The sequence below is a fragment of the Macaca nemestrina genome, chromosome 9 (genome assembly GCF_043159975.1).
Source record: "Macaca nemestrina isolate mMacNem1 chromosome 9, mMacNem.hap1, whole genome shotgun sequence".
NCBI classification, from domain to species: domain Eukaryota; kingdom Metazoa; phylum Chordata; class Mammalia; order Primates; family Cercopithecidae; genus Macaca; species Macaca nemestrina.
The window spans coordinates 96,468,147-96,490,133 of record NC_092133.1 but is presented as its reverse complement, the minus strand read 5'-3'; the positions used below and the strand labels follow the sequence as shown (position 1 = coordinate 96,490,133).

At 41.4% G+C, this 21,987-nt stretch overlaps 1 protein-coding gene and 1 non-coding gene across 8 annotated transcripts in view; one reads left to right on the top strand and one right to left on the bottom strand.

The window, feature by feature from the left end:
• Nucleotides 1-6,801: 6,801 nt before the first annotated feature.
• The window catches only part of LOC139356364 (ribosome biogenesis protein BMS1 homolog), a 55,739-nt gene continuing 40,553 nt past the window's right edge, over nucleotides 6,802-21,987 (bottom strand). The window contains exons 16-22 of one of the 7 annotated variants that reach the window (XR_011608130.1): nucleotides 20,994-21,182; nucleotides 20,730-20,910; nucleotides 20,425-20,483; nucleotides 19,199-19,321; nucleotides 17,625-17,801; nucleotides 10,952-11,113; nucleotides 6,802-10,507 (exon numbers count right to left, since the gene is read on the bottom strand). Coding sequence is in view for 4 of the 7 variants with exons in the window: in XM_071070177.1 (XP_070926278.1) it covers nucleotides 18,197-18,292; nucleotides 19,199-19,321; nucleotides 20,425-20,483; nucleotides 20,730-20,910; nucleotides 20,994-21,182 (648 nt within the window). In the remaining 3 variants the exon portion in view is untranslated. Of the gene's footprint in view, nucleotides 10,508-10,951; nucleotides 11,114-17,624; nucleotides 18,293-19,198; nucleotides 19,322-20,424; nucleotides 20,484-20,729; nucleotides 20,911-20,993; nucleotides 21,183-21,987 lie in introns of those variants that run through there. The other 6 variants (XR_011608131.1, XR_011608129.1, XM_071070177.1 and 3 more) reach the window with 6 other exon arrangements.
• On the top strand, nucleotides 8,467-8,570 carry LOC139356455 (U6 spliceosomal RNA). The gene has a single exon (XR_011608427.1). It is a non-coding gene; the product is annotated as a U6 spliceosomal RNA (small nuclear RNA).

Below are 21,987 nucleotides of genomic sequence, written 5' to 3'. Positions count from 1 at the left end.
AGAAAATGTGTGTTTTGGAAACAAAGTTAGTTTTCACAATGAAAATTATAAAATGCCTGTAACTCAATAGCAATAGGGTATTACATATTAAAATTATGAACTCAACAAAATTGACACTTAGGGAGAAATTTATATCCTCAGATTAATTTGTGATAAACAGGATAAAAGGAGAAAGCTGATGATAATTTGAGTAAAAGAGAAAAAAAACTAAAATGAAAAACTTCAGAAGCAAACTACAATAAGTGTGTGACCTATCAGAATCTTTGGATATGTCCAAAGCAGTTCCCAGGGGAAACGTTATAGCTGCAAGTGTTTATTAATAGGCTTGAACAAAGGATATATAAAATTATATAAACTAAGTAAACATACAAGAAGCTTTTTAAAGGGAAACAAGAAATCAATGTATTTAATTTTAAAGCAGCCATAATAAAAGTAGGCTTGATAAATAAAACCCAAAACTACTTCTTTGAAAAGACCGTTAAAATAAAAAAACCTCTGGGAAGTCAAGCAAAAGAGAAAGAAAAGGCACAAATTTTAAAACATTAGAGGTAGAAAAATGGCATAATAACCGATGTGGAGAAGCTGCTTCAAATCAAGGAGACAGGAGACCAGCTTCATTCCACGGAAGGCCAGCTTCATTCCAGTAGGTTCTGTTTCACCTGTGACATGGATCAGTGGGAATCTCCTCACTGTCATTGACTCTACATTTCCCCAAAGCAGGCTGGGGCCTATATGGTAAACCAAATTAAGGGTACCATGAACTGAACTGGAATGTTCACATAGGATCAAAAGTTTCCTTACATAATAACCAAAATCTCCAGAATATATTTGAAATTATTTATCATATCAGGAAACATAAAAAGCAACTTGAAGCCAGGTGAGGGGGCTCACACCTGTAATCCCAGCACTTCGGAAGGTCAATCAGGAGGATGGCTTGAGCCCAGGAGTTTGAGATCAGCCTGGGCAACACAGCATGACCCTGTCTCTACAAAAAATTTAAAAATTAGCCAGCTGTGGTGGCACACACCTGTGGTGCCAGCTACTTAGGAGGCTGAAGCAGGAGGATCGCTTGAGCCCGGCAGTTTGAGGCTGCAGTGAGCCGAGATCATGCTACTGTACTCCAGTCTGAGCAACAGAGTAAGACTCTGTCTCAAAAACATAACAGAACAAACAAAAAACAACTTAAATAGCAAAATAAGATTAACCAAGATAAATCAGATGTTGGAACTTTAAAGCAGCCATCAAAAAAATGCTTCAGAAAACAATGGTGAATTTTCTTGAAACAAGAACAAAATGAAAATCATACGACTGAAAAATGCAATAACTAAATGAAAAAAATGTGCAGTTGGGTTCAATAGCAGAGTGGGGATGACAGAGAACAGTCTGTTGATTCAAGGACGATTAATAGAGCTGACCCATAGGAACGATGGAGAGATAGGAGACTCAGAAATAAACATCTCCTTGCGGACGGGCGGGCAGTGACAAAAGGCCCAGCGTTCCTGTCACCAGAGTCCCAGGAGGAGAGGAAGGAATGTGTAGTGAAAAAGTATTCAAAGGCACAATGGTTAAAGACTTCCCAAATTCGGTGAAAGAAATAAACCTGCAGATTCAAGAATCTGAGCAAACCCCAAATAGGATTAACACATCATAACGGACTTCAGGAAAGGAAAAACAAAGAAAAAAATCTTTTGAACCACCAGAGAAAAACGATGCATTAAGGGACACTGGTTCTGAGGATGGTGGGCTTCTCTAAAACCACGAGGCAGAGGGGGTGGCACATGATCGCCACGTGCTGAGAAAAACTGTCTGCCCAGAACCCTATTCAGTGAACATATCCTTCAGGGATGAGGGGAAAATAAAGATATTCTAAGAGGAAGGACAACTAGGATAATTTGTTACCAGAAAACCTACCCTTAATAAATGGCTAAAGGAAGCTCTCCTAACAAAAAGGAAATAAGGAAATCAGAAATAGCAACAACAGAAGGGGTAATCATATGATAAATATAATTGACTACGATGAGTTTCTTAAATTTTATTTTATGGTTGAAGCAAAAAATAATAACATCATCTGCTGTGGCGCTCTACATCTGAAGAGGAAATATTTATGATAATTACATGTTTAAGGGGGGAGGCAAAGGGGAGGTAAATAAAAGAAAGCTTTTTGATATTTCTCATGAAGTGGTGAAACACTGATGGCAGCAGGCTGTGATAAGTTACATGTGTGTATTATAATCAATCCTAGAGCAGCCACTTAGAAAACGATACAAAGCAATGCACCCAAAAGTATAAATAATTCAAAATGAAATGCTAAAAACGGTTCAACTAATCCATGACAAGTGAAACGAAACAGGTTAAAGGAGACATAAGAAACACGCAGAAAGCAAATACAAATGGCACATTTGAGTCCTAAATGTAATTTCTGTGTGGTAAAGAATTCGGCCTAGCCCAAAGAGAGGTCTAGCCTTTGTCCTGGCTCCTGGTAAGTAGTCCTGAAGCCATGTGACAGGAGGGTCTCTGTTATTCATGGTGGGCCCCTCAGACCATACTGAAGTTTCTGCCACCAGCTGGCCCATGGTGGGCCCTCCCAGGAATGTGCTGTCAGCCCCAGATTCCGGGAAAGGGAGTGGTGACCACAGAGTTCCAACCAGTCTGCAACAGATCAGTCAATTATGGCTGCACAGTGCAGCTCCAGGAAACACTCTGGACACCAAAGCTTGGGTGAGGTTCCTAGATCTTAAAACAAACCTTAACAAATTTTTAGAAACTGAAATCATACGAAGTATGCCCTCTGACCACAGTGGAATCAAACTAGAAATAAATTGCAGAAAGACAACAGGAAAATCTGCAAACACTTGGAAATGAAGCAGTAAACATTTATATAAAATGTGGACAAGAAGAAGTCTTAAAGGGAATTTTTAAAAAGCAAATAGCAAAATGAAAATACAGCATATCAAAATTTGTGGATGCAGCTGCATGCAGTGGCTTACGCCTGTCATCCCAGGACTTTGGGAGGCTGAGGCGGGTGGATCGCTTGAGCCCAGGAGTTCAAGACTAGCATGGGCAACATGGTGAAACCCCTATCTCTACAAAAAACTAACCAGGTGTGGTGGCATGCACCTGTAGTCCCAGGTACTTGGGAGGCTGTGGTGGGAGGACTGCTTGAGCCCAGGAGGTTGAGGATGCAGTGAGTGGAGATTGTGCCACTGCACTCCAGCCTCAGTGACAGAATGAGACCCTGTCTTAAAAAAAAAAAAAAAAAAAAAATGGGATTCAGCTATAGCAGACCTGAGAGAGAAATTTATAGCACTAAATCCTTATATTAATAATAGGGAAAGTTCTCAAACCAATAGTCAAAGAAAAGAAACTAAAAGAAGAATAGTAAAATAAGGCAAATAGGTTGGAAAGTTAAGAGCAGAAATTAATGAAATTAAAAACAGGAAAGCAATGCAGAACATTAAAGAAGCAAAACACAGGTTCTTCAAAAAATTAATAAAACTGATAATCCTCTAGCATGATGAACAAAGATAAAAGGAGATAACACACAAATCACCAATATCAGGAATGAAACAAATATCACAAAAGAGCCTGCATCCATGAAAAATGCTATAAAAATTATATGCTGACAAATTTGACAGCCTAGGAAAAAATGGATCAATGCCGTGAAAATCACAAATTACCATAACTCAGAAAAGATGAAATATATAACCTGAATAGTCCTATAACTGTTATATAAATTGGATTTGTAACTAAAAATCTCCTGAACACAACATATCCAGACCCAAATGGTTTCACTGGAGAATTTACCAAATATTTAAAGAAGAATCAACGAGAGTTTTACACAATCTCTTCCAGAAAATAGAATAGAAAGGAACATGATATCATTATCCTGATATCAAAACAAAGCAAAGACAGCACAAAGGAAAGAAGGGAGGGAGGGAGAGAGGAGGAAGGTACAGAAGAAAACACTGCAGGCTGATTTTGCTCATAAGCCTAGATGGAAAAATCCTCAAGACAGTGTTAGCAAATCAAATTTAGCAATGCATAAAAAGAATAGTAGACCATCTCTACTAAAAATTCCAAATTAGCCAGGCGTGGTGGTACATGCCTGTAACCAGCTACTCGGGAGGCTGAGGCAGGAGAACTGCTTGAACCCAGGAGGTGGAGGTTGCAGTGAGTCGAGATCACACCAATGAACTCCAGCCTGGGAGATGGAGACTCCAGCTAAAAAACTTTAAAAAATATTTTTTTAAAAAATAGTGAATAACAGCAAATCCTGGCAAGGATGCAGAGACACCAGAGCACCCACACTTGCTGGTGAAAATGTAAAATGGTACAGCCACTCTGGAAAAAATTTGGCAGTTCCTTATCAAACTGAAAATGTACTTATCATAGGACCAAGAAAACGCAACCATGGGCATTTCCAGGACACAAACAAAAACTTGTTTTTAGACAGAATTTTATATACAAATGTTCATAGCAGCTTTATTTGTAATAACCCCAAACAGAAAACTACCCAGATGTCCTTTAATGGTGAATGGTTGGATACATTGCGGTACATCCATATTATAGAATACTACCCAGCATTACAAAGAACAATCTACTGACACATGAAACAACTTGAAAGAAACTCAAATAAATTATCAATTTTAAAAAGTAAGTCAATCTTTAAAAGGTACATACTATATGATTCCATGTATATAACATTTGTGAAATAACAAAATTACTAGCAAAAGTTTTGCTCCTCATCCCCACCACCTTATGCTCTGCTGGCCTAGAGGTCTTAGTTCCAGAGGGAGGAACGCTGCCGCCAGGAGACGCAGAGATGATCCATTGCACTGGAAGTTTAGGCTGCCACCCGGCAGCGCCAAGCTCTTCATGCCTCTGGATCAACAGGTAAAGAAGGAGTTCCTGCGCTGGTGGGGGTGGCTGGTCCAGACCACCAAGGAGAAACTGCCCTGCTGCTTCTCAACTGACTGGGGAAGAGCATGTGTGGGGTATAGGAGGGCTCTTGGGGAATGTGCTGTGATTAAGATCAATGGAAAAGCACAACAACCCAATCTAGGCAGGATTAATAATGGTCCAGAACCTTTGGGAATGAGGGTTCCCCACCAGGTTAAAAACCACAACCAGCAGAGGCTTCCTGAAGGCAAAGGGAATACATACTGGGGAGTGGACGAATGTAGTTATAGGACCATGTGACCAGCTACAGAAACCAGGACTGCAATTGTCATGAGTGTTTCCTCTTTATTTGGTACGAGAGAGAGAGAGAGGGAGAGAGTGTGTGTTTAAAGTTTTGGAAGAAAACATAGGAAGAAATCTTCATCACTTGAGGTTAGGGAAATTGTTCTTAGACATGATGCCAAATGCATGTAAAAGCAAAAATCCATCAATTAGACGTAATCAAAATAAAAAACATAGCCTGGAAAAAGACACTATTAAAAAACACTGAAAAGACAGCTAAAGGCTGGGAGAGAATATTTGCAAACCACATATCCAACAAAGAAAGTAGTCCGGCATATATAAAGAACTCTCAAAATCAACAGTTAGAAAACCATCCAAACAAAAGTGGGTAAAAGACTTGGATCCTCACTGAAGAGGACGCTCTATGTGGAAGACAGCAAGCCTATGAGAGACCATCAACACTAGTCATTAGGAAAATGCAAATCAAAACCACAGTGCGGTGACACTGGAAAGCACTTTGACAGTTCTGTTAAACCACATAGCCCAGCAGTCCCACAACGATTTTCCCTGCAATAAGGAAAAATTGTGTTCACATGAAAACCTCTGCACAAATATTTATAGCAACTCTGTCCATAATCGCCCAAATCTGGACACAACCACATGTCCTCCCATGGATGAAGGGGTAACCACCCGTGTCTCCCTGTGCAGGCAAACACCATTCCACAATAGAAAGGAACATGCCACTGACACACAGAGCACTGGGGTGGATCTCAAAAACATGATGCTTAGCAAAAGCAGCCAGTTACAGAGATCCCATGCTGCGTGTCTCCACTCACGTGACCTTCCCGAGACAACAGTGTGACAGGGATGGAAGGTGCATCAGCACTCAGCAGGATTGGGTGGGGAGGGCTGGACTCCAGCAAGAGGGGTGCAGTTCCTCGGCATCCTTGAGTGGAACTTTGTACATGTGAAAATTCTCAGACCTAAACAGCTCTTTTAAATGGGACCAGATGGGGAAATAAAACTAACATTTTTGGTCATCTGTTTCATATCAGTCACCACAGGTACAGTTGTGACCTTTGAACAACAAGTGTCCAAACTACATGGGTCTACCTACATACAGATTTTTTTCTTAAAAAAAAATTTTTTTTTTTTTGAGACGGAGTCTCTCTCTATCGCCCAGGCTGGAGTACAGTGGCGTGATCTCGGATTACTGCAAGCTCCACCTCCCCGGTTCACGCCATTCTCCTGCCTCAGCCTCCTGAGTAGCTGGGACTACAGGCACCCGCCACGACGCCCGGCTAATTTTTTGTATTTTTTAGTAGAGACGGGGTTTCACCATGTTAGCCAGGATGGTCTCGATCTCCTGACCTTGTGATCCACCCGCCTTGGCCTCCCAAAGTGCTGGGATTACAGGCGTGAGCCACCACACCCGGCCTTAAAATTTTTTTTTTAAATTTTTTAATTAAATCTTCTTAAATAGACATGGGGTCAGCCAGGTGTGAAATGGCAGGCATGTCACCAAATGATAATACTTAAAGCAAGTTCACAGGTTTTGTTAAAAAAAAGAAACAATCTAGTACATCCACAAATAGGAAACCAAACACACCTGAACACATCTATGATTAAATAAGAATATTTAATGGCATGGAATGATATGTACACTGTAGGTTCAATATGTTTTCAAAACATACCCAGCACCTATGGCTGCCTGTGCATAGTGAAAGCATAGAAAGGTATAACAGAGTAATTTTTACAATTAATAAAGTTCAATGCAATTGAGAAAGGTTTCTATAAAAATTGTTAAAATATTTTAGAGGGCAAATGCTTACTTTGCATAACAATGCTTCAGTTACCTGGAATGCCCTCCCTTCTTTCTTCCAAGCAATTTTATGCAGTGCTAAGCTCAGTGGCTCTTACTCCAAGTGCCAGCAAGGTGAACAACCCAGTTCCTGCTCTCAGGGAACTCACATTCTGGTGGAATTTATTTTTGCAACATACTTGCTGACAATATCAAATGAATAAGCTATTAGTATTGAAAAGTAATTTACACACTCTCCAGTGTGGTCCTCATTGTGACATATGTCTTCCTATGAGATGGATGCAAACCCACAGCAAAAACTATGTGTATACATACAGCCACATGCCGCATGACTTTCAGTCGATGACGGACCACATATATGGCAGTGGTTCCACCATATCCTATTTTTGCTACGCCTCTTCTATGTTTTGATACATAAATGTTTACCACTGTGTTACAACTGGCTACAGTAGTCAGTACAGTCACATGCTGTCCAGGTTTGTAGCCTAGAAGCAATAGGCCATACCATAGAGCCCAGGTGCACAGTAGGCTGTACCATCTAGGCTTGTGTGTCACTCTATGATGTTTGCACAATGACAAAATTGCCTAATGATACATATCTCAGAATGTATCCCCATGCTTAATTGATGTGTGACTGTATTTTACTAACCTGGCCAGGTGGGACCTTCACCAATAAAAATTCTACATAGAAAATGCTATTTATTATTTCTTTCAGACATTAGAGATTCCTTAACTTTAGTTTTAAATAATCTTGATATACAAACTTTTTATTTCCCTTGTTCTCCAAATATGGTAAACCAAGATTTTTCATATTAACAGGTACGACTTCTACCTACATATATTGCCTTTGGAAAAGACAATTATCTGCAACTGTAATTAAACATTCTTTTATTTCTCCCATTGCTTAAAGGAGTTCACTCTTCTGGCTGAAATATAAAACTATACGATTATAAATACTTATTTGCAAGGCTTCTCTTTGAACAAATTTGCTTGTTGTATAAGCCACTTGTTGATCACTTTATAAGCTACTTAATTATAAAACATGGTATGACAGAGTGTCTTGTATAGTTTAATTGAATTATAGTTTTGCATTTTAAAATGTACAGATTATGCTATATAACATATTAGTTTTAAATTGTTTTATAATTGTTATGGACTTACTATGTGTCAGTCCCCAGATCTATCAGCATGCTGGATGATGAAATTCATAATAGCTCTTGAGAAATAGAAGAAAATTTACACCCAGAGTTGCTCAGAAAGGTCTGGGCATGTTCTAACTATCACATCCCAGATGGACCCAGCCCTGATGGGATCCTCACATCCCCTTCCCTTCTTATGGAGACACAAAGCTGAGCACCTGTCTATTGACAGCTTTTGGCTTTTAGACAGCCTCTCAGACTAGGCCAACTGCTCACAATCCTGCTGACCCTCTTTGGCCCCTATGATGTTGTAAAGGCAATGCAGTACTCATGTCAGCAGCACACATACTATAACTGGCACAACACAGAGGTCAGCATGGGCCCCGTGCACAGATGACATACAAATTCATGAAGTGTTCTACATATATATATGTGTGTATATATATGTTCTACATATATGTGTGTGTATATATATGTTCTCCGTATATATATGTGTATATATATTTTTATATAGGTATATATAAATATACATTTTTTTTTTGAAACTGGGTCTTGCTCTGTCATCCAGGCTGGAGTGCAGTGGTGCTATCACGGCTTACTGCAGCCTCGACCTCTTGAGCTCAAGTGATCCTCCTGCTTCAGCCTCCCAAGCAGCTGGAACTGCAGGTGTGCACCACCACATCTGGCAAATTTTTGTATTTTTTGTAGAGATGAGGTTTCACCATGTTGCCCAAGCTGGTCTCAAATTCCTGAGCTCAAGTGATCCTCCTGCCTTAGCATCCCAAAGTGCTGGGATTACAGGCGTGAGTCACTGTGCCCAGCTGCATTCCATATTTCTACACACACATGCACACATGGAGGAGTATACGTTGGGGAAAGTAAAGCTGGGGAAATGTGAATAAAATCAGTGGGTTGTATTGATATCAATATCCTGATTGTGATATGTGTGAAATGTTACCGCTGAAAGAAATTGGGCAAAGTATACAACTATGTGTGACGCTATGATTACATTGTATAGGATTAGATTGCATATAATTATATCAACATATAATCATAAAATACATTCATTGCCTTTATAATAGTATGATTATATCAATATAATGTTTAATTTTTTAAAAAGGCAATGAGCTGGGCGCCGTGGCTCACACCTGTAATCCCAGCACTTTGGGAGGCTGAGGGGGGTGGATCACCAGGTCAGGAGTTTGAGACCATCCTGGCCAACATGGTGAAACCCCATCTCTACAAAAAATACAAAAATTAGCTGGATGTGGTGGCGTGTGCTTGTAATTTCAGCTATTCGGGAGGCTGAGGCAGGAGAATTGCTTAAACCTGGGAGGCGGAGATTGCACTGAGCCCAGATTGCACGACTGCACTCCAGCCTGGTGACAGAGTGAGATTCTGTCTGGGAAAAAAAAAAAAAAAAGTCAATGCAGTTAGGCAGGTATAATGCATGAGCATAATATGGGCATAACATATGAGCATAACATGGGAAGCCTATCTCATTGATATATACGATTTACTTGGTCTCTGCACCTGACAATCTCCTGGTCTAAAGCTTTAAAAATGTACTTACTGTTACCTTGTCACTATACTAATGTGCAAACATATGAAATAAGATAGAAAATGTCCACAAGGGCCAGTGATCAAAGGAAATAACAGACAACAAAAACACTACACACCCTTCTCTGAAATTTTCCATGAGAGCTGAGGGTTCAAGTGAATATTTCTTTCTCTTCTGGAAGACACCTCATGAAGGTGGTAGCATAAATAATTATCCACAAAGGATTGTCAGGCATTCATCCCTAATGAAAACTACTAAGCCAAAACTAACAAAAAAAAAATTGTAATGATAGTTTTGTAGCACAAAATAATTAAACTGAGGCAGGCAGAGGAAAGTAAGAGAATCCACATAACTACAGCTTACATCACCTTAAATCTCGACAGCCCCAGGTGGTGAGAACGAACCCAGTCCCAGCAGTCCAGGCTTCTCCATTCCTCCTCTTGCAGGCACAGTTTGGGTAGAGACATCTCTTGGGCTCTTGCCCACTGACTTGTCATTCACAGGCATTCAAACTGTGATGTTTGAAACTGTCCACCTCCGCAGATCCAGGGACAGTCCCTCCAGTCCAAAGGCTTACTGCAACTGGCCCTCAGCCCCCTTCAAACTGGACTTCTGGTTGCTTCTTTCCTTCTCCCCCTGAATTCGGAAGAGCTTCTTCCTGAGGTCCTTCTGCCGCTTCAGCTTCTCCTCCTCCTCCTTCTGCTTGGCTCTGAAGTGCTCCTTATTGTGCAGGTGCTGCTGCTCCTTGGCCTTCTTCATCTTCTGACTGTGCACCGTACTCAGAGCATCCAGCAGTGCGAGGATCTGACCAGGACAAAAGCCAGTGAGTATCAGAATGCTCTCAGCCACCTGACACACTCGCATCCTAAACACTAAGACTAGAGGCAACCCATGATCCAAATGAATATTAACTGCATGAAAATGCATCCTGCGCTAGGAAGTCGTTGTTGGCATTGAGACACAGGTGTGATCGCATTTTACCTTTACCACGTGTGTTCATCATTCTGTGGACACTGTGTGCAGCTAACCAAGACAGAGGAGTTCCCCAGCCATGTGCCTGTTATCCCCATCAAAAGCACAGGGCAGAGCAGGACCAGGCAAAGGAAGGGAAATGGACTCTGGCTCTTCCTCTGACTTTAGTTCCAGTGCCCTGAATAACTGAGACTGCAGTAGAAACAGGAAGTGTGCTGCTGAGAGCGTTCTTTTCCTATTTAAACGCAGCATGCAGTACAGCATGGGCAACAGTACCTGTCTTTCATGAGGCTCGCGTATGACGGCCGGTCTCCACCTGTTCTTCGGCACCTTGCCTGCCTTTGCTTGGGTCTTGGGCTTGTTCTTAAATGGCAGGGCCTTCTGCGAGGCTTTTGGAATCTGCAGTGAATTTTTGCCTCAGGATTGCCTTAGGACTGGCTAAAAAGAAAAATAAAGACCGTGACATATTCAAATTATGACCAATGTGTATTTAAAACTTCTGTATAAAATCTTCTCATTGGGTTGACTTTTCCACAAGATCAGCAACACCAGAGTACACTGGCCCTGAGAAATCAGGTCTCAATCATCCGCCAAATATGAACTGCCTCAGTGGACCCCCATAATTCTTGGTAAACAGAGGAACAGAGAGCTTATACTTACAACTCTCCCCCCAAAACCCTCTGTGCCCATTTCTATGGTATGGAACTATGGGGTCTCAACAGAGCAGATGAATAGATCCCAGTTTCTTTTCATGGAAATTTTAGGCCTTGTCTTTAGGCCACTGAGGTGGTTATTTCCCAGCCTAACAAAAATAATTTAGTTTTTCATCTTGACTATCAACCACTCTAGATATTGGGTTTTTCATTTGTTTGTTTGTTTGTTTGCTTGCTTGTTTGAGATAGAGTCTCGCCCTGTTGCCCAGGCTAGAGTGCAGTGGCACAATCTCAGCTCACACAGCCTCCACCTCCCGAGTTCAAGCAATTCTCCTGTCTCAGTCTCGCAAGTATCTGGGACTACAGGCACACACCACCATGCCCAGCTATTTTTTGTATTTTCAGTAGAGATGGGGTTTCACCATGTTGGTCATGCTGGTCTAGAACTCCTGACCTCAGGTGATCCACCTGCCTTGGCCTCCCAAAGTGCTCGGATTACAGGCATGAGCCACCACGCCTGGCCCACTCTGGATTTAAGGACAGTTCTTCCTTCAGTCAGCAGCCAAAGAGTCCTGATTCCTGATTCTAATTAAGAAGTTTAACTTTATTCTATTTCTGATGGAAAGCTGGCTGAAAGAAGGGAGACTCAAAAACAGATGAAGGCAAAATACTCTGTACTGAATTTTCAAGGTAATCTTAAATTCTATGTTCAATCAAGATGGCACAAATTCTTAATGGCCTCATAAATACTATTAATAAATTGAAAGTTTTGCCCTAGGCTTTTATTAAAGAAAAAGTTTCTCCTATGTCTTGAAATGTAGTATTAAAGACATCATCCCCAATAATATTCCATATTCTCTGTTTAGGAACCCCAATTGTTTTCGAATTCAAGAATTCAGAGAAATCTGCTTCTCACAGAAGAGTAGAATGGATAATGGGCACCACATCCTGAAGTGTATTTTAATAAAAATTCATGTAAGACGGTTCAAAATTTCATTAACTACTTTATATAAAAACAAATGCCTGGGAGACTTCTGTTTCTAGCAGAGTGGCAGACTGATGCCTTGAACAACCCTCTTCTTACAAAACTGAATACTCCACATGAAAACAAATCTTTTCAAATACGTTGTTAAGCTATGAAGAGAATAACGAAATTTCTAAGAAACCAAAAATCTAAATGAAAATAGAAGTCCAGACAGGCACTGAACACCTAAAAAAAAAAAAAGAAAAACAAAACAAAACAAAACTTGAATTGTCTTCAAGCATGTGGAACAGCAGGAACTCTTTAAGCTGCTGCTGCTGGTGGAGGCCAAGCCACTGTGCTCCCAGAACACGACACAGAAGCCTCCACACTGAGGCAGAGCACAGGTGCCCTGGAGTCTCCACTTCACCCAGGGATCCTCCAGCAGAAGTGTGTGTGCCCCTGCATACCCGCAAGTCCCATATCCAGACCTAGCGCTCAGGGCCATGGGATAACGGCCAAAAATAGGAAATCATTTTACTCATCAGTGGATAAATGGTGACACAGTCATATAATGGAACTCAGCAATGACAATAAATCAATGTCTGCCATAGACAAGAACATGGTTGTGTCCTATAATACTGAAGCAAAGAAGCCAGGCTAAATAGAATGTGTTGTATTTTATAAAATTCAAAACCAGGCAGAACAAATCTATGTCAGGAACTGGGAAAGTGGCTATTTTGGGGGGCGGGGTGGGGCAGCAGTGCCTGGGATAGGCTTCAGGGTGAGGCTACTGCTTGGTCCAGGGTGTGGCAGCCTGGTGTGCTAGTTTATCTAGCTGCACACCTGCAATTTGGGCACTCTTCTGTATGTACATTAACATTTTAATAAAAAGCTTATTAAAACATTAAAACTTTCAGAAAAATCCACATTGCTTCAATAGAAATTAGCACATTGATGCTTTAAAAATACATGTATATGGTGGGGGAAAAAGTGGTTCAAAAGAGTACCCAGTGAAAAGTTTAAGAGGGAGGGACACCAGCAAGGGGCCAATCAATAGTCCCCTGCGTTTGTCCTCTGACAAAGACAGCCAAAGCAGCAAACAACTATATTTTGATGAAGGTTCTAAAGGAGAGCCCCAGAGTGCATCAAGGAGTAGCAGAAATCCAGTAGAGCACAGAAAACCAGGACGGTCACATAAAGGAGAGAAGGAAATATCTGTCCCCCACCACCCATCCCCAGAGGGATCAGCCTGAAGCAGAGGGGATGTCTCCCTGCGGAGATAAGGAAGCAAAAGGGGCCCAGCAGCCCCAGCACTCCCCTCAGAGAAGGAACTGACGTTGCGCCCCACCCCTATGGACCAGCTGCTGCTGCAACGTGACCTCCTGGACCCGGAACCACTTCGGGAGCATGTCCCACCCAGGGTGAGCAGCCACCGCACCTTTCTACCATCCTCAGGGTTTGTGGCTCTGTATCACCCCCGCCTAGTGGCCCACCACCCCTGAGCTGCTGTTACACTGTCTTAGGCCATTTAGTATGGCTGTAACAGAATACCTGAGACTCAGTAACTTATTTTATAAAAAAGGTTTATTTGGCTCACCCTGCTTGTGTCTGAAAAGTCTGAGATAGGGCAGCACATCTGGTGAGGGTCTTGTGCTGCTTCATCTCATGGGGAAAGTGGAAGGGGAAACAGGTGTATGCAAAGGGCTCACATGGCAAGAGAGGAAACACGAGAGTCTAGGAAGCTGAACTCACTCTGATAATCCACTCCTGGTAACTAATCCAGTCCCATGAAAAGGCCTAACCTATTCATAAAGGATCTGCCCCAGTGACCCAAATACCTCCCACTAGGCCCCACCTCCCACACCACCACATTTGGAATCAAATTTCAACATGAGTGCTGGTGGGAACAAACGAAGTCCACATCACAGCATACACCCTACCCTGTGGGGCCAGGCTGCTGTGCCCCTCCCCTCCCAGCTGCAATTGCGCCCTGCCCCTTGGGCCCTGAGCTGACTTGGTGCCCTGCTTTCCAGGGAATCAGTGCCTTGGCTACCCAGAGCAGACAACCTCTCATTGCATGAGAGCTGCAGCACTGCCCCGCTTCACAGGGAATCAGTCTTGGCTGAGCTGAGCAGCCACACCTGACAGGGATGAGACAACATGGCACCCCCACATCCCAGGAAAATAGCATTGGCTGAACTGGGATATCTTGCCTTTCAGGACAAACAACTGTGGAACCCTGCTTTCTTGAAACTGGACTATCCCTGGAGAATCTGAGTTGCCCAGGCACCTGCCTCTCCAGGGAGAGAAGTAGTTGTTGCGCTGGTCCCTGCCCCCAAGGGCCCAAGCCACAGCAGTGCTCCACCATTCTGGGGTCCTTGCTGGTGCTGTACTTGGCCTCATGGAGACTGGGATGCTGCTGTGTTCCACCACTCCAGGCTCCAGAGTCACTACCACGTAACTCCCATGTCCAGAGTCACTCCCATCCCCTGGGGGTTTACTTCTTAAACTTCTCCCAAAAATAGAGCGAGAGGAAATAATTCCAAACACATTTCACCAGGCCAGTGCCACCTTAATACCTAAGCCAAACCAAAACACACACATACACACACAAGAAAAACTACAAGTCAACTTCTCCAATAAATTAAACACTGATGCAAAAATCCTAAAAAAATTTTAGCAAATAGAATTCAACAACACATCAAAAAGATTATACATAATGATTAAGTGGGATTATTCCCTGGTGTGCAAGCCTGGTTTAACATATGCAAATCAATGTGATATATCACATTAACAAAATAAAATGTAAAACCACATGGTCACCTCAATTGATGCAAAAAAAGCATTTAACAAAGTTTAGCAACATTTCTTCATAAACCCTCTTAATAGTTTATGTATAGAAGGAAAGTTTCTCAACATAATAAAGACCATTTATAAAAAACCCACAGTCTACATCATAGTTAGTGGGGAACAACTGAAAGCTTTTCCACTAAGATTGAGTACAAGATAGAGATGCCCAGTCTTGTCACTTGTATTCAACATAGTACTAGCAAGAGCAATCAGATGAGAAAAAAAAAAAAAGGCAACTAAATTAAAGAAGTAAAATTATCTCTATTTGCAGATGACAAGATCCTTTATCTAAAAAACCCCAAGGATTCCACAAAAAAACTGTGAGAACTACTAAATTGATTCAGTTAAGCTGCAAGGTATAAACTCAACATATAAAAATCAGTCGCATTTCCATATACAAATAACCTAGTTGACAAAGAAATCAAGAAAATAATCTCATTTACAACAGCATCAAAGAAAAACAAAAACTTAGGAATAAATTTAACCAAGAAGGTGAAAGATGTGTACACTTGAAAACCATAAAACATTGATGAAAGAAATTTAGACATGAACAAATGGAAAGATATCCTATGTTCATGGTCAGAAGAATTAATATTGTTAAAATGTTCACACTGCCCAAAGCAAATATACAGATTTAAAACAATTCTCATCAAAGTTCTGATGGCATTCTTCACAGAACAGAAAAACACAATTCTGGCCGGATGTGGTGGTTCACACCTGTAATCCCAGCACTTTGGGAGGCCGAGGCAGGTGAATCATGAGGTCAGGAGTTGGAGACCAGCCTGGCCAACATAGTGAAACCCTGTCTCTACTAAAACCACAAAAATTAGCCAGACATGGTGGCACGTGCCTGTAGTCTCAGCTACCCGGGGGACTGGGGCAGGAGAATTGCTTGAATCCAGGAGGTGGAGGTTGCAGTGAGCCAAGATCGTGCCACTGCACTCCAGCTTGGGTGACAGAGTGAGACTTCATCTCAAAAAAACAGAAAAAACAATCCTGAAACTCATATGGAACCATAACAAATCCCAAACAGCCAACAGGTTACTGTTAGAGAAAAAGTTGGAGACATCACATCTCCTGATTTAAAATTGTATTACAAAACTATAGTAATCAAAACAGTATGGTACTGGCATAAAAACAAACAAAAAATAGACCAATGGAACAGAACAGAGACTTTTGAAATAAAGGTCATATACTGCCAACTAATTTTTGACAAGGGCAAATAAGACAACACAATGGAAAAAAAGATATTCTCTTCAATAATAGTGCTGGGAAAACTGGATTTTCACATGCAAAAGAATAAAATTGGACCCTGATCATACACCACACACAAAACTTAACTCAAAACAGATGCAAGACCTAAAGAAGACCTGAAACCATAAAACTCCTAGAAGAAAACATAGGGGGAAAGCCTCTTGATATTGGCCTTAGCAATAATTTTTTGGATATTGCACCAGAAGCCAGGCTAACGCAAACATAAACAAGGAGGACTGCATCAAGCTAAAAAGCTTCTGCACAGCGAAAGAAACAACGAATAAAATGAAAAGGGAACCTACAGACTGAAAGAAATATTTGCAAATCACATATCTGATAAAGTGTTAATATCTAAAAATCAGTAAAGAACTCTTACAACTTACGAGCAGAAAAACAACCCAGTTGAAAAATGGGCCAAATAGGAAATGACCAATAGTAAATGGGGAGACATACATTAAAATAATACAAACTAGCAGACATGCAGGATGAAAAACTTAAGGATCTAATGTACAACATGAGGGCTATAGTTAATAAAAATGTGTTGTCTTTGGGATTTTTGTTAAATAAGATTTTAGCTGTTCCTGTCAAACACAAAAAAAGGAAACTATGTGAGATGGTAGATACATTAATTTGCTTCACTGTAGTAACCAGTTTACTATATGTATCCTTTAAGATCATGTGGTCAACCTCAAATATATAAAATAAATTTTATTTTAAAAAAGAAAAGTTTGTCTTCAATCCAGAAAGAACCACTATTACCATTTTTTGGTGTTCCGTTACAAAATATTCCGTGAATATACAACTGTTCAATCAAATTTAACATTAGACTTTATACTTGAACATTCAAAGCATGTAAGAAATTATAGGCCGGGCGCGGTGGCTCAAGCCTGTAATCCCAGCACTTTGGGAGGCCGAGATGGGCGGATCACGAGGTCAGGAGATCGAGACCATCCTGGCTAACACGGTGAAACCCCGTCTCTAATAAAAAATACAAAAAAAAAACTAGCCGGGCGAGGTGGCGGGTGCCTGTAGTCCCAGCTACTCGGGAGGCTGAGGCAGGAGAATGGCGTGAACCCGGGAGGCGTTGCACTCCAGCCTGGGTGACACAGCAAGACTCCGTCTCAAAAAAAAAAAAAAAAAAAAAAAAGAAATTATAGAAAAGTGTCTGTGTGACTTCCTGTCTGCAGGGCACAGACTGCATCTCCACTAACACACACGCGACCGGTACCTTACACAGAGAGTCCTTGTTCGCCTTTAGTCTGACGCCATGGGTAAGCCCGAGTTGGCTGGTGGTCCACATTCCTGACCAGGTGTCTTTCTCACCCGCTGGGTTTCAACAAAGATGCTACTGGGTTATAGAAGGCTGGGATGGAAACAGGATACCAAGTTTGCATGAAGACAATATCTGAAAAGAGAGGTAATTTACTTTAACGTTTTCAAAAGGAGATTCATATCCATATTGTGAAGAAACAAAGAACAAAACCTTCACTCCAAACTTCTCTACCTGGTTGCAAAGTATTTGAAGGGAAAGCTCGCTAAGAAACTATTCTCATAGATCACAGAACTGTTACTGGGTGTGGCCAGGAGACTGCAGACACAAGGCGAATGGGCACACCGCATAAGACTGGGAGATCTAAGGCTGGAGCTGATCAACTCTCTAGAGACCTGACTCCAGCCTCTCGTCACACTGGCTAGAAGTCAAGCATGAATGGTAACACCCTGCCCTGAACACTACTCAGGACACTCACCACTCATCAGCAGCTTATCCTGAAAGCTGGCCCGGAAAGCTCCTTCTGGAGCTCAGAGCGCTTTCTTGATCTGCCCCCTTATCCCACTGACAGTTCGAATCATAGCACCTTCAAATTTGGCTACTTCCAAGGCAGAATTAAACATTCCCTACAGGTATAGCAAGATAAAAACACACACAAAATCATATACTTTATGCTTTACTTCTTCCCTCAAACATATATCCTTGGTTAAAGAAAAAAAACAACTCACTGAAGGGTGATACAATAATCAAAATGTATTTGCCCCTGAAAGTAGAATTACTACCTCAAAAATACAACCCTTTCATTTCCCCCAAAATAATCATGTGGGTTCATGGGCATGCTCATCACCGCTGTCTGTGTGGAAGAGAAGATCGAAGAGGGATTTACTGGACTGAACTGGCTTAGGTAGCCTTTGCTGGCGTCTCTCAGACTGGACTGCTGCTCAGATCCTTTTACTCAGGTGCATACACTTAGAACATGAAAACAGTAAGATAAACGCCGGTGGTATTATTACCTTATATTGCAAGAACAATTTTATGATCTTCCTAACTCTGTGTTTCTAATGGAAACATCCCCACTAATGAAATTGTCAATAAATGCTGCTCAAACCACCCTCCCCAAATACTGAAAAACAGTACATCTGTTTCTCTGTACCCTTGCCAAGTTGTCTGCAAATGCTCTGTCGATTTTTCTGCTGAATGGTTAGACAAACTTGTGATTTTTTTTCCTTTGTTAACACAAATTTAAAAAGTAGGAAACAAAACCCAGTGGATAAAATGACATATTTTCAATATGACTTCTGTGGCAGTCTCACATGGAAGTCATGAGTAACAGCCTCAAAAATAGCTGTTTTACTACTGCTTTCTTCGGCCCAGTTAAGTAACAGAATATAAAGGAACAAACAAAATATGAAGTTTATAAAAGATTTCAAATACTTTTCTAAAAACATGAGGCCCATATTTTAGAGGTATTTCATTCCTTTTCTCAAACAATATGGACATTTATAAATATGAGAATATATAGATATACAGACCTTAATAAATGAAGTATTCTTGAAAATTTTATATGGAAAACCAGTTAGCTTTAATTTCTTCACAATTTTTATGGATTTATCCAGATCAAGGACAACTCCTGTGGCAGCTATCCGAAAATCAGGCTAACAGGAACCCCAAAATTTGAAAATAGGAATAATATCAGGAAGAGAAAAACTTCAATTCTATGTGACACAATACATTACCAAAGTGAATTTTACTTACAATTAGCTAAGAAAAACAAGAGAGACTATCTGAACTTGCAACCCAGTGGTCTGACAAAAGCAATCCAAAACTAAAGTTGGTAAGCCAAAATAACAAGGGTGACATGAGGCTGAGCACCGTGGCTCATACCTGTAATCCCAGCACTTTGGGATGCTGAGGTGGGCAGATCACCTGAGGTCAGAAGTTCAAGACCAGTCTGGCCAATATGGCAAAATCCCGTCTCTACTAAAAACACAAAAATTAGCTTGGCATGCCACCATACACACCTGTAATCCCAGCTACTTGGGAGGCAGAGGCAGGAGAACCGCTTAAACCCAGGAGGCAGAGGTTGCAGTGAGCAAAGATCGTGCCACTGCACTCCAGTCTGGATGACAGACTGAGACTCTGTCTCAAAAAACAAAACAAAACAAAACAAACAAACAAAAAACAAGGGCTACTTGAGTACTTTCCTGAGAGTGATTTCAGAGGAATGTAATTTCACTATAATGATTTATTTGGAATGAAATGGAAAATACAGTTGCAATGTTTAGGAAATTAAAATTTGGACCTCCAGGGCAGATTCCATCTGCTCATTATTCTGCTTTCTTCTCTGTTAAATGGGACCGATAAACCCCGCCCTGCCTGACTGGTCAAATGAAAATGGTGTGAACAGACTGCTACCCCAGCACGGCTGCAGGGAGTCTCGTGTCTGGCTGGTCTCTGATGGCTCCTCACAACCTCATATAGTGCTTGGCACATGGTGAGCACTTCTTAAGTACTTGCTTAGATAAATAAATCCAAAAGATGCACAAAAATAGGAAATGTACCATTATAATTCTTCCACCTCCCCTCCTTTAATCCCACACCCTACTGAAAAGGATGTAGGAAGAGTAAAAGCAAAGGGAAATTTACTTTATATTAATAAAAATGAGTAATTTTCAACTTAAAAGTCTCATGTATATAACCCACATTCAGGATATATTTCTCAAACCAATCTGTAAAAGAAATCATCCAAGATAGTTACCATTATGCCACTGACAGACTGTATTGCCAAGAAACCAGTTCCCTGTGGAGTGATAGGGCCTTAAAGGAAAAGCAAAAAAAGAAATATAGCAAACCACAAATTTTAGATTCTAGTTTAACATACTGGATATGGACATTTGGATTTGGATATAGATTTACATATACACTCCAAACCACCTCCCCGCTCCCAGAAAAGAGAAAAATCTTAGGAGTGAAATTTTATGAAAGGAAAAGCAAAAAGCTATAATAATGCAGCCTGTAAGGTTTAATCTCAGCAATAGGCAAGTTATTGTAATCATATTTTACCCCAAAAGGCTGCTCCGCAATGCATGTGCTGTGGCGTATACTTTAGAAGCCTTTGTCTTCCATTGTGGTCTTCGATATAATAGAGTGGGATGGTCTGAAACCTCCTCCACCCTACAGAAAATATGATTGGATCTCGGGACTTGAGGATTTTCTTATACCAGCGATGTTTCTTCAGACGCATCTGAGGGGACGAGAGGGTAAGATGATTGATGGAGGGAAAATCCACAGAGCCTCAGGCACCAAATACCCAGCAAAGGGACCCACCTGCACGTATCCAACATTTCCCTCACTGTTGCCCAAGCCACCCAGGATAATGGGGTAATGGGGGTCAAAGTTCTGCACAAATTCACAGGGAACATTTTCAATCTCAACGCGGACGTACATCCCAGGTCGAAAACCCTCATACTGAACTCTGGCTTCATCATCTTGATCTTCAAATTCTGCGCGATTCAGCTACACATGACAGGAAAAAAAAAAACAAACCCATATGCCGTTATCTGTAATAAACATAAGAGTAACATGAACAAAGGCGCAATTTCTAAATAAAGGAACTATGGACAGAATTATGTAGGCTTTATCCTATTAAAAATACTACACATTTGGCCAGGCACAGAGGCTCACGCCTGTAGTCCCAGCACTTTGGGAGGCCGAGGCAGGTGGATCACATGAGATCAGGAGTTTGAAACCAGTCTTCAATATGGTGAAACCCCGTCTCTACTAAAAATACCAAAATTAGCTGGGTGTGGTGGTGTGTGCCTGTAGTCCCAGCTACTCAGGAGGCAGAGGTGAGAGAACTGCTTGAACCCGGGAGACGGAGGTTGCAGTGAGTTGCGATCGTGCCACTGCACTCCAGCCTGGGCAATAGAGCGAGATTCCGTCTCAAAAAACAAAAAGCAAGAAACAAACAAACAAAAAAAACCTACACATTTTACCTCTACAGTCTGCTCAGAATATGTCCCAACTGTTTTCTTCTCTGCTGCTCCAAGGGACAGCAAATGTAGATAACTCTGTGGAGCCCTGCGTGCCTGAACACTGGAAATGTCTCCAGTCCACAACTTCTTTCCTTCCTCTCCAAACAATTCTTTCACACTTTTCCCGTCTTCAAACACCCAACACCACCCTCACCTCCACTCAGCTGATGGCTGTTTCCTGATTCACTCCAAAACCAAAAGAACCTCCCTGGTCAACCCTCTACCAGGGTTTCCTCCCATATCCAGCCTTATCAGAGTTCTGATAGGGGAGCTATGTGTGGCTATTT